A 12,452-nucleotide genomic window follows, 5' to 3' on the forward strand; every position below is an offset into this window, starting at 1 on the left:
CCAGGATTTCCTGCACCGCCAGCAGCCTCTTCCCCACGCACGGAGTGCTCTCAGGGCACGCGGTCTGGCACGCTATGGCCACTGCAGGGCTGTCAGAGGCTCGTGGTCATCCTGACCATGTGATCCAAGGCGCCCCGGTCCTCCGGGTCCCGCACGGAGCGCGGCGTCAGCGCGGACAGCTCCAGTCCGTGAGCATCTGGAGGCGGTTCTTGGAGCTCTAGGGCTTCGGCGCCCTCTCTGGGAGCGGAGGCAGCTCAAGCTGGTACTTTTCCCTGAACTGCTCCCAGCAGGGGCGCTCCAGTAGCCACTGCATGAGGCGGACGTGTAGGTCGTCACTCCAGCGGCAACATCCCATGGCGGGGGCCCTCGCGTGGGCACCCTCCCCTGCTAGCTCAGGGCTCGGATGCGATCCGTTTGACCCTCCCTGGCGCCTTTCCTCAGGGCGATGAACCCGAACGCGTTTTTCCTTTCAAGGTCAAGACCCGGGACATAAGTTCAACAAGTAGTTGGTGACGATAGCGTGCCCTAATTGCTATCGAACGGCCTCTTGAGGAAAACAACGCAGGGAAGTCCTGAACGGATGCTCAGCTGCTTTCCTCATTTTCTTTTTAATTCCATGATGAGTCTGTGTCAGTCTGACAGCATCTCTCCTGGGCTCTGTGACTCTGCTGGTCTTCAGTGCCTACTGAGAGGGGTCCCTGGCCGTCATCAGGCAGGAAAACCTCAAAGCCGTCTGTCCTCAATGTGGGATCCCTGGGCCAGCTGCATCAGCCTCACCGGGAAACCTGTTGATCTGCTCATTCTTGGGCCCTGCACCAGGCCTATTCAAAGAAAGACTCCCGGGGCAGGGCCTGGTAGTCTGTTTCCACCAGATGTGTGCTAAAACTGAGATGAACCAGCCCAGGTGATGGTGATGCAGGAAGCGCCAGGCTGAGAGCCAGTGTCCAAGGCAACTGTGCCCATGGGGCAAGGGCAGCCCCTGCCTATGCAGCTGTGATTAGGGCTGTGTTCCCCTCCCTGTCCTACCAGTTGATGTCATTGTGGGGGCACTCAGCTAAGGCCACCAGGGTATATCCACAAAGCCATGGTAGCAGGCGACGATATCGCCGATCCAGCCATTGTGGTCAGTCTCCTGCGCTTCCTTGACGCTCAGCCCCCGACGCACCAGCGTCCCCAGCAGCCCCATGCCTCCGGGACACTCCCCTCGCCCTCCACACCATGCTCCTCCTTGTCCTCTAAAGGGTAGAAAGAGTTGTCCGAGGCGATGCTGCGTGTATTAGACGGACTCAAGAAGTCCTGCAACTCTTCATAATGAGCGCGGTCTTCCTCGACCTGCGCTCCCCGGGGTGGGGACGGCGGTGACGGGATCATGCAGTGCGCCCCGCCGCCCTCCCGCCCAGTCCCAGTCAGAAGCACCCTGCTGGCGACTAGAGGCAAGGGCAGAGGGCGCCGGCCAAGGGAGTGAGGCGTGGGGCAAGTGCCAAGGTCCCTACTTCTCGCTTCTGTGTCCCCAGAGAAGCCATAGCTCCCGCGCTCCAGCCCGTCAGAAAACTGCCTTCTTTTACATTATTAAGTTTGTTTTCATTTTAATTTTTTTGGACATTGATAAAATCACTTTCTGATTTTTGAATAATTTTCAAATTTACCCTTGAAAATTTTTTTTACAATGTATTTTAATGCTTTTATTCTTTTGTGAATTATAATTATTGTAATTTCTATCTTCAATTATTGTGGAAGAATTTTATAAAAGTCTTTTTCACATAATAAAGTCTAATATATGAACTATTATTTATTCTCTCTATCTCAAAAATGAATTTTAATTAAAGTTTTAGAACACTTTATGTTTTGAGACTTTTGTAACTTATGTGACGTTATAACTATTATTCTTCACTCTTCTAGTGAATTTTTAATGTCATTCAAAGGGTACATCTTGATTTACTAAGAATTAAACATATTTCTCAAAAATATTCTTATCAGATTTTTAGAATTTCACCTTCCACTGGCATGTTAAGCATGTTCTTCTTCCATTTTAATGCATATTTTCCCTCCATGTTATACTCCTTATTCACCCTCCATTCAAGATGTGAATTTTTTTTATTATTTATCTTTTGAGACAGAGTCTCACTAAGTGTATCACCCATGCTAGACTGCAGTGGCATGATCTTGGCTCACTGCAATCTTTGCCTCCCAGATTCAAGTGATTCTCCTGCTTCAGCCTCCTGAGTAGCTGGGATTGTAGGTGTGCACCACCATACCCCATTAATTTTTGTATTTTAAGTAGGAACAAAGTTGTTCCATGTTGGCCAGGCCAATCTTGAATTCCTGACCTCAAGTGATCTGTCTGTCTAGGCCTCCCAAAATGCTTGGTTTACAAAAACAGCAATTAAATGCTGGAATGATGACTGGGAACTTGTCTAGAGTCTCCAATGATTATTCTCCCTATAATAAGGCAGAAAGCCTTCCTCAGAATTCTCTGGACTGACATCACTCATTGTCCAGACCTGTTAACAGTCTGCTGCAACCCAGTGCTGTGAGTCTCAAATGTGTTCCTCCAATAATGCGGTAGAAGGCCTGAGTTTCCCCATAATAATATCTTTGAATGCCTGGAGGCTTTTAAGGCACAAGAATGTATTGATCCTATGAACTTTATGTTTTGTAAAAATCTCAGACTAGGTGAGGTGTTCGGACAAATTAAGATTCAGGGTGATATCCACCATTGAGACAGAAAATCAGTCTAAAAAATTATAACCTCAAAGTCCAGAATGAGAAAAAAAGCTTTCCTTAGACCCTCCTTATAATTGTCTTTTTATACATAGATGTAAGTACTAAAGGACAAGCTCTGCCTGATGTAGCTGGCCTAGATATATACAGATTTATTAATTGTAGAAGAAACAATTATAATTTTCAGGTAAAATGGCTACATAAAATATTTACTTGCTGTTTTTGAGACAAGTTCTCACTCTGTCACCCAGGCCCAGTGCGATGGCACTATCAGAGCTCACTGCAGCCTCAAAATTCTGGATTCAAGCAATCCTCCCAACTCAGCCTCCTGAGTAGCAGGGATAACAGGTGCACACCACCACTCAAGGCTAATTTTCCTTTTATTTATGGTAGAGATGTTGCCCAGGCTGATCTCAAACTCCTGGCCTCAAGTGATTTTTCTGCCTTGGCCTCCCAAAGCCCTGGGATTATAAGTATGGCCACTATAACCAGCCTTAGATCAATTTTTTTTAATACAGATAGCTTCCCAACTAAAAATATTTTATTAGAATTCTCTTAATTCAGCAAAGCAATGTTATTACTGACCCAGTCTTCACTTATTTTCAGCTTATATGCAAGAACAAGATTGCCTTTATTTTTTAATTTATGCTTTATTTTACATCCTCAAGGTGCACAATATGTTCTTTTGAGAGACATATACATAATGAAAGGATTACTATAATCAAGAAAATTAAATCAATCATATCACTTAGCTGTGCTTCTTTTTGTGATAAGAACACCAAATGTCTAGTCCCTCACAACTTTTGCCCTTCATCTACCTACTTTCTTCCCACCAGCCTGACCAATGTAATCACGTTTTTTAATGTATTGAAATTTTAAAAATAGATTTCAAATATGAGCGAGACCATGAAGTATTTTGCTCTGTGTGTCTGTCTTATTTCACTGAAGAAAACTGCCATTTACATGTCTCCTAAATTGAGTACAGAAATAGAGTGCTAGTCAAGAATGTGTTTCAGTTTTGTTAGATTATTTTTTCCAAGTTATCTTCTTTATCAATTTTTACTTTGTACTCCAGAAGAATCAAAATTCTTGAATTAAAAAAAAAGTCTGTAACCAGACTATTGATAAATAACTTCCTTTAGGGATTAAAAACTCAAGAAGTTAAAGATTTCTGGATTAATGATTGACAATGTTCTTAGTGGTCTCTCTTTGATTTATTTCAATTGTAAGTAAGTCTTGGTAATATTCTAACATAAATTCTGAAAAGTGAAGAGAATAAATGAATTAAATATTTCTAGGAACATCAATAGAATAAGATTGTCTTGGTTAACGGCTAAGAAAATACGCTAAATAGATACAGACACTTTTTCATCTTCCAAAATCAGAGTCAAAGACTAAATGATCGTAAAATAGCTACTTCTGTCTCTGCAAAAGTAAATCTGAGCTAAATTAGAAGAATGTCAGGAAAAAACTTTTCCTTGAAAACTAAAAACAAACAATGTAATTAAATTATGAGGCACTGACTGTTGCAGAGAGTTTTAACATGAGTAGAAAAGCTCACAAAATATAGGTGAAAATTAAAAAGAAGTGCAGGGTTGGTGCTCTAAGGTGAATAATTTTATCATCTCGGATCACTTGGAAAAAAGCAGCAAGTCCAAAAGAAGCTAGTGATAGCTTTCTCTCTGCTGACCTCTAATGTGCTGCATGAAATACACGGGGGAGAAGAGAGACAGTTTATTATACAGTCTATGTAGTATAGAGTGAAAGAATAAGAGAACATTTCTGATAAGTATTTTCAACATTGGGAGAATCATTCCCATTTAAGGAACTAAAATACAAGTAAGATGTTTCTTGCCACATAACTCTCAGCTAGCCAGGCTCTAAAAAGGACAACACTGGACACCTTGACAATGTTAAAAAACAGGGTTTACTCACTCTTGAATACTAAGACCTCTGCTTACCTTTGGCAACGCCTTCTCTGTTTTGTTGAGGTTCTGCTTTGTTTCATTGAACAACTCTCTTGGGCTATTTTCAGTTGTGCCAGTGATTTAATTTGTTTTCTGAATCTAATGATAAAAATAAATATTGTTTTGTGTGTAAATAGCATTCCTAGATATATCTTACAACTTGGTGTGCCATCTACCTAATTTTGAACCTATAGGATGGGAATAAAAAGCATTGTGAAAAACACCAGGTGATTTTCTCAAAGTCAAATATTCTTGTCCATCCTACTTTTCTTTCAGCTTTCCTGCTGCATGGGACATGGCAATAAATGGCAGCTCTCTGCACACAGAGATAAAATTCAGTTGTTGAAGATGTCAGTCTTCTTCTTGACCAAATTCTATACTGGTACAAACATGTGGGAGCAATGCACCTTCTGAATCATTTCAAATTTGTGCTCTTCATTAGAGCAGATAAGCCAGTGCCCTAGGAGACGTAGCTATTACATTCTATCATAGAATTTTCCAGGCTGTATCATTGGGATTCTTAGTCAAAATTTAAATTAATTTCATTCTTTATACTGCATAAGAAGTTTATACCACTTTATGCTTAGTGAGTAATTAAACTTATATGACAGTTTAAATAATGACAGTCTCATTATTCAAAGCCTTGTACCTCTTCACCATCATTTTACACAGGAACCTTCCTCTTTCAATGGTTTATATTAAAAAACCCAAGACAACTGAAATCAATCCCATAAAAATTATGCTACAATTATTTTAAACCATAACATAATAGTATTATCTTTGATATGAATCTGAAAATCGATTTATTTCTTATCTTTTGATAGATATTCATTAGTATATTCTATCCTATTTTATTACATTGTGGAAAAGTATTTTAATGTTAGAATAATATTTGTGCATATTAACTCCTCTACTTATCCATTTATTCATCTTATTTATGGTGTACTGTATTCTAAAAATTGCACTGGATAATGATAATATCTTAACAAATAAGAAAAATAGTGCCTTTGCCACCTTGGAATTTTCAATCTGGTAGTAATAAATATAAGAGTTTTCTGAATATTATAATCTGATATAATATACTCAGAGAGAATGTAATAACAGCAACCCAGCACTGAAAAACTGTTGCATGAGCTGAAATGTGATTAATAGCTAGGATCTTGAGAAATAATAAAGTCTGTGAGGTCAACTTAACTTGGTCAGACTTAAAAAGAAAATAAGCACTCGTCTTTATTCTTTGTAAGATAAGATATTCACCATTTTATTTTTCTACCCCAGCCTGTTCAAATATACAAGTAAGACAAATGGTTTACAGTGTGTACAAACTCTGAAAACATACTCTCAGAAAAAAAAAATCATATTAAAAAATTTATATTGTATGATTTTATTTACCTAAATGCATAAACATAAAAAGTAGATTAAGTGTTGTGAAGGAATGGGGGAAGGTGAATGGAGAATAAATGTTATTGGGTATTGGGATTCTTCTGGAAGTGATAAAAGTGCCCAGGCAGTAGAGAGTTCTGATGGCTGCACAAGTGTGATATACTAACATTCTCTGAATTAAATACATTAGAACATGACTTTCACGGTAAGTGAATGGATCTCAACAAACCTTGTACAAAAAAAAAACAAAAAAGCCATTATTGATGTTCTAGTGAAGATTCCACAATAATTTATTAATTAAAATAACTTAACTAGCAAAGGTATACATTCAAGGTGGTTATCCCATGTATAACCATAAAGTAATTACATTCCATGAAGTTACAATGAGCTCACAGGCTCTCACACATAGGATCTCAGGACACTATTTACATCATATATGGGAGGTCACAATAAATCATCATGAAACCAACTTTTCATGTACAACCAAAGCAAAAGAAAGGCCTCAGAGGGGAAGAGAAGGAGGAAGGAGGAAAATCATAGATAAGAGAACCTTTAGAAACATCAAAAAAACTCACAGATCCATTTTCATAATCCAGAAACACCCCAACCCGACCCAGAGGCCTTTGCACATGCTGAATTAAAGGTGGAGGGCTGGTGGAGAGACTATAGTGATTGCTCCGCTTTGAGGAAATTAACAAAAATGTTTCATCAGAATCAATAACGATATTGGTATCTGCTGTCCTGGAATCTCTACAGACTCCCAGAATCCAGGTGGAGGAGTGGGTCACATCCACTTCCCAGTAATGCCTGCCGGAGGTGAATGCTTGCGCTCCCCACACAGCAAAGCTCTCCACTCCCTGGGGATCCATGGGTGCACTGCGATGGTCATCTTCAAATATCACATGTCTCACATCCTCAGAAAGGCTTATATAGCAAGGAGTCATTTCTGTGCTCAGAGCATTATGCACTGACAAGGAAAAAATATTATATTAGTGAGAGCTATGAGGCACAGAGGCTCTGTGGCTCAATTATTCACTTCATTTGCTCTTCTTCCAAGAAAATACAGAAAAAAGGAAGCCAAGAGAGTTCAGTGCCATGCATCCATGAAGATGAAATGTCATTACAACCCTACAGCACATACAATTATGTATTGTTCCTTAAATAATAGAGAAAAAATGTGACCACATCCCTGGGCAAAGTAATGATTTAGTATCTACCTCTGCACAGTTTCTTTCAGGGCATATCAACAATTTTTTTCTTTAATAGAAAAATCTTCTTGTATTATTTGTCTTTAAGATCATCAATAGGTAGACATCACTTTGCTGTGATGTATTTATTGGAATGTAAGTTATGCCTGTCATAGTCTCAAACATCAAAACTTTGGTAGAAATTAACACATGTAAAGTTTATAAGTTTCTGAAAAGCATACCCTGGCTTTAAACTATCTGTTTAGCCCCTGATTCAATCTGCTCTGGGTTTCTGCCCTCTGCTACCTAGACCTGTTCTCTAGAATGGGCCTAACATGGTTAGCTACGTTCACAGATTCCTCAGCTTTCAGTTGTTACGAGATGTATCTGATGGCATTAGAATTATCCTGATTATGGACATTTTAGTCATTTTCTTTGTTGCTCAAAACGTTCTGATTTTATAAATAATAAAGTTTACTTGTAAAATGAATGTAAATGCACATACAATAGAACCAATTAAAAACCATTATGCCAAATCTAAGCCTTCAAAATTGAATTAAAATACTCATGCCACCATGAGAATTAGTGTCTTCATAACTACATGACGTGAATCCTCTTTGTCCTCTTATTCTGAAGACAAAGTATGCATCGTGCTTCACATTTTGATCAAACTCTAAGTCAGGAAATTGAGTTTTGATCATTGTAGTATTACTATGCAGGCAGAGAAGATGCACATGTTTTAGAAAACTATGTATTACCTACATGTCAAAAATAATAACTTAAATGAGAAAAGTCTCGACCAAGGGACCCAATAAGGAAACGATTTGAGGCTGGACTGCCAAGCAGCTGGCTCTTACCTCTGAAGTTGTTGAGCATTTCTAGGACTCCAGTTATGCGCCATGAAGTGAGCTCCGGGTTCACTGGCTGGGGCTTTTGCATCTGTGCCAAATCAGCCCTGCAAAAAAAACGGTCTCAGTTATATTTCCAGGCCCAGAGCTAATCACACAGTCATATAAGGGTATCATATTTTCATATAAGATGTTTCCTCAGAATTCTGCCAGTTTTGGTTAACTGCGTGTACATTTTATTCCACACTCTAGGGGCCATAAGAATGTTACTTTTTCTGAATTTTATTGCATAAAAACCCAATTTCCCCAGATATGCTGTTTTCAGACATTACACAACTTCTAAACTCATTAAAAGTCATTACCTCCCTCTGCCCATCACACCTCCTGAGGGAATGAAGAAATCCTGGAAATATTTCAGAGAGCAGAAAACTCAGACAAAAGCATTTGGGACCACAGCCTGCAGTTGTCACTAATGTTAGTCAGTGTCTAACAGAGAATGTTCACTGAGACAAAAGGCTTTAATCTTTTGTGCAAAACAAAGGAGTCTAATTCGAGCCTGAGAACCCTGCTGCTGTGGGTCCTGAGGCAACCATTTTCCTGAGGTCTTTCCTAGAACTGGGTATATTGTGATGGAACAGGTCCTGGTTATTGATGCTGTTAGGAACAAAACCTTCCTCCTTGGCCCACCCTGAGGGAATCTCTCTCCTACCTCTGTCTTTTTTTTTTTTTTTAACCTCCCATCCCTCTAGAGTAGAAGACACCTCTATGATTCCACAGAGTAATTTTGTATTAAGATCTGTGAGGTAGGGCTGTACAGGATGGATGGAATGAGAAGAACAAATTTCAGAATGGCAAATTGTTTTTACGTATATTTGAATTCATACAAATTTTAAGATGAAAACTTTCCAGACCAAAGAGAAGAAGACCTCAGGCCCTCTTTTGAAACAAAAATGGAAATAGCCACTCAGAATGATATTAGTACCTCAAAATGTATATATCCCCTTCATTCACAAGAGAATGAACTTTTCAGAAATAGCACTTTTTTTAGTGTAAACTCACCTTGCTGATCCATTTCTCACATCCTGCAAAAAATAAAAGATAATGTTAATTATGAGAGATTTTTCCTTCTGCATCTTTTCTCATACTCTTTTTCTTTCTGTTTTAGTGTTTTAAAAATGTGTATCTTTTTATTCTCCTGTAAGGAATGGTTCAAGGCTACGTTAATAACAGAATGTCAACTAAATAATGAAAAGCTTAATCAGTGGGCATGAAGAAGAAAGGAGCTGAGCAAGAGATGGTGGAGTAAAGCAAAGATATCTAGGCTTCCAGTATCATTAATTTCCTAATCTTATTTCCAAGGAAAGGTCTGACCACACATGACAACTATTAAAACAAAACAGAACCATATGAGAAACAGAGTGCACGGACATTGATGAGCAACTTTCAAAAACCTCGCCCAGGCAAGGGGAAAACCCTCAATGTCTTCAGCAAATCACTGTTATATGGGACATCAGAGAGTGAGGAGGAACTAGGGCATATAAATGGAGTATTGCTAATCTTCCCCTAGCCTCGAGTTCTAATGATTTTAGATGATCTCTCTGTGTGGATAGTACTCCAAATTATATTGAAGATAATTTTGTTATATGTGATCTGCTAAAATGGTAAAAATTTCCCAAACATTATCAAAGTATGCAGTAATAAGTGACTGGACAAAGGTAATGTAATCGTGGGAGTCAGACAGCATGTGTCACTTAGCTTAGAGCAGTGACATATGCAGGTGACATTTGCATGTCCTGGCAGCAATGTCTAGCAAGGACTTCCCATCTCTGAGGATGGACCCTCCCTCCTCACCTGGAGCAGCTCCATGTCAGGCATGTGGCACGTCTCCCACAGCTCTCTGTACATGTCTTTCATCCTTTCTAAATGTTGGGTCATTCTCACTTGACTGTCTTGTAGTTGTTGGAAAAGCTCTTTTGCTTCTCTTTCCAGTGCCTGCAGATGCAGTTGCTCTTCCTCATGGAGAAGTAGATGCATCTTTTGATATTGAATAGTGATTATCACCTTCCTTAATGACACATAGTCCTGCAGAGATGTTTGGATTAAAGAATTACATGTTCTCACTCTCAATAGAAAACTTCAAATAATTATATGCTGGGTGTAATCAAGCAATTTGTAAACTTTCTGCCTCACTCTTGCAAAGAGTCTTGAATATTTGGTGTTTTGTTTTTTTTTTTCTGTCCATCTTTTTCAATATTCCTATTCTCTCTCCCATTTTAAATCAAAACCTATATAAAGACTTCTGGTTTCTGTCACTGTGATGCTTCTTTACAGTTCTTACTGAGTCAATTATTTCCTCTATTAATCTCTCTTTTAGGATTTTTCCATGTCTAATTCACCTGAATGTTAAAGAACATTTAGCCATACATCATATTATGTATTTTTTTTACTTTTACTATATTTTTACTCTATTTACTATTCTATTTCTTTCCTCTTCCTCACACCCAATCTTAGTGAAATGTCTCATCTCCAGTGTCTGAAAAGGTTTATACCGACCTTCAAATTTGAACTGGAATACATATCATGCCATTTATCCAATATACTAGAATTAATTTGGCTAGTTTGTGTGGGCTTCTCTATTTGTGATTACTATAATATCAATGGAAATCACTATATTTTCTTGGGATGAAATCACTATCTTTTAACTGGTAGTTGGAATTTAGCTAAAAAGTATAAACCAACATGGTGTTTATTTGCATAAAAATAAATGAAATACTTTCATTCTTACCACTAACGAACGAAATTTTCTAGTTTCCTGATTTAGATTATTTTGTGTCTCTTGATTGATTTTCCACAAAGAGTCCATTTTCTTTATAAGTTTCTCCTGCAAAAGAAGCAAGAAGCTTAGCAATAATGGAGACAGTATACTAGATTTCATCCCTTATCAATTAAATAAAAAGGCTATAACTGAAAGAAACACAAATTCAAGTTAGAGTGGAGTGGCCAGATTTTTCCATGTTAAACAAATTTGATTCTAATAATTTGGATGTGAAAAGTCATAGAAATATAATGAGAGTTTTAAGGGACCCTTCAGACAATATCATCAATTTTTGGAGAAACTGGCTTTTATGTAAAATGACTTTGAAAAGTGTTCTTGGTGTTGGTCACCTGTTCCACAGCTCCATTCTACATGTTCAAACAATGTTTCTAAGGAAACCTCCTTTAGTAAAGTCTCAACACAGCTATGATTAGAGTGCCAAATTAGTCAGCAACATTGAAAGGACACGTTTATGTGTTATGATTGACATGGAATAATCACCACCTCCACCATCTGCATTCTCATCACCATCATTGTCACAGGCCCTCATCATTCTTATTTGGTACTCTATACATATCAAACTGCCTTAGAGGCATCACATACCCTGCATTCCTCAGCAGCCCATCCTATTGGACTGTGGCTGTGAGCCATGTGCTCTGGTGACTCAGAGCAGGGCCCACAGAGCAATCGCTTGTCAGCCTCACAGAAGAGCTCCTTAGTCTCCTCATGGAGCACACAGATACGGTGTGAGTTGTTGATGTTCTGAGGTCTGGTCTGTCTGGCTAGGGAAGCCAGCTTTTTCAGTGCCGCATTGGTGTTGAAGTTGGGCTTTGCTGAGATTTCTCTGCACTCAGGGCAGCGCATTGGTGCTCTGCCTTCTTCCCAAGAGAGGCAGAGGCAGGGCCTGCAAAAGCTGTGCCCACAGTCAATGGTGACCGGGTCTATGAAGTAGTTCATGCAAATGGAGCAAATGAGCTCATTCTGGAAGGCTTGCAGGGTGTCTGAATCCATATCTCTGAAAATTAAGAAAAAGATCAGAATTTCTTTCTCTTATTTTTATTTGTCCTGATGAAAAGGAAAGAAAAGGCCAGTGGACAATTTTCCTTGTCTGCTTGAGCTCTGTCCAATATGTCTAATAAGTTAGCTCCAGCACAAACTGAGACATAGTAAATGCAAACATGCTGGATTTATAAAGTTTTCCCTCAATAGCCACTGAAGATTGGGTCCAGGACTCCCTGAGATACCAAGATCCTAAGATGTTCCAGGCTCTTATTAGTAAATGGTGTGGAATTTGCATGTAACCTAAACCTATCCTCCTGAATACTTTAAGTCTAGATTACTTTGAATGCCTAATACAATGTAAATGCTGTATAAATACTTGTAATGCCATACTATTTAGGAACAGCAAGAAGATTGTTTAAAACATGTACATGTTTGGCAGGGCGCGGTTGCTCACGCCTATAATCCCAGCACTTCAGAAGGCTGAGGTGGGAAGATCATGAGGTCAGGAGATCGAGACCATCCTGGCTAA

At 39.1% G+C, this 12,452-nt stretch overlaps 1 protein-coding gene and 1 pseudogene across 1 annotated transcript; both read right to left on the reverse strand.

Moving 5' to 3' along the window:
* Nucleotide 1: 1 nt before the first annotated feature.
* Nucleotides 2-1,186, reverse strand: LOC105518937 (annotated as a pseudogene).
* A 5,358-nt stretch (nt 1,187-6,544) lies between these two features.
* LOC105518920 (tripartite motif-containing protein 64-like) lies at nt 6,545-11,932 on the reverse strand. The gene is made up of 6 exons (XM_011952080.1): nt 11,525-11,932; nt 10,892-10,987; nt 9,958-10,188; nt 9,166-9,188; nt 8,116-8,213; nt 6,545-7,038 (listed from the first exon to the last, which is right to left on the reverse strand). Exons 1-6 carry the CDS (start codon nt 11,930-11,932, stop codon nt 6,545-6,547), a joined length of 1,350 nt encoding a protein of 449 aa, XP_011807470.1.
* Between the last annotated feature and the right edge of the window lie 520 nt (nt 11,933-12,452).

The sequence above is a fragment of the Colobus angolensis genome, unplaced genomic scaffold, assembly GCF_000951035.1.
Source record: "Colobus angolensis palliatus isolate OR3802 unplaced genomic scaffold, Cang.pa_1.0 Scaffold332, whole genome shotgun sequence".
Lineage (NCBI taxonomy): Eukaryota > Metazoa > Chordata > Mammalia > Primates > Cercopithecidae > Colobus > Colobus angolensis.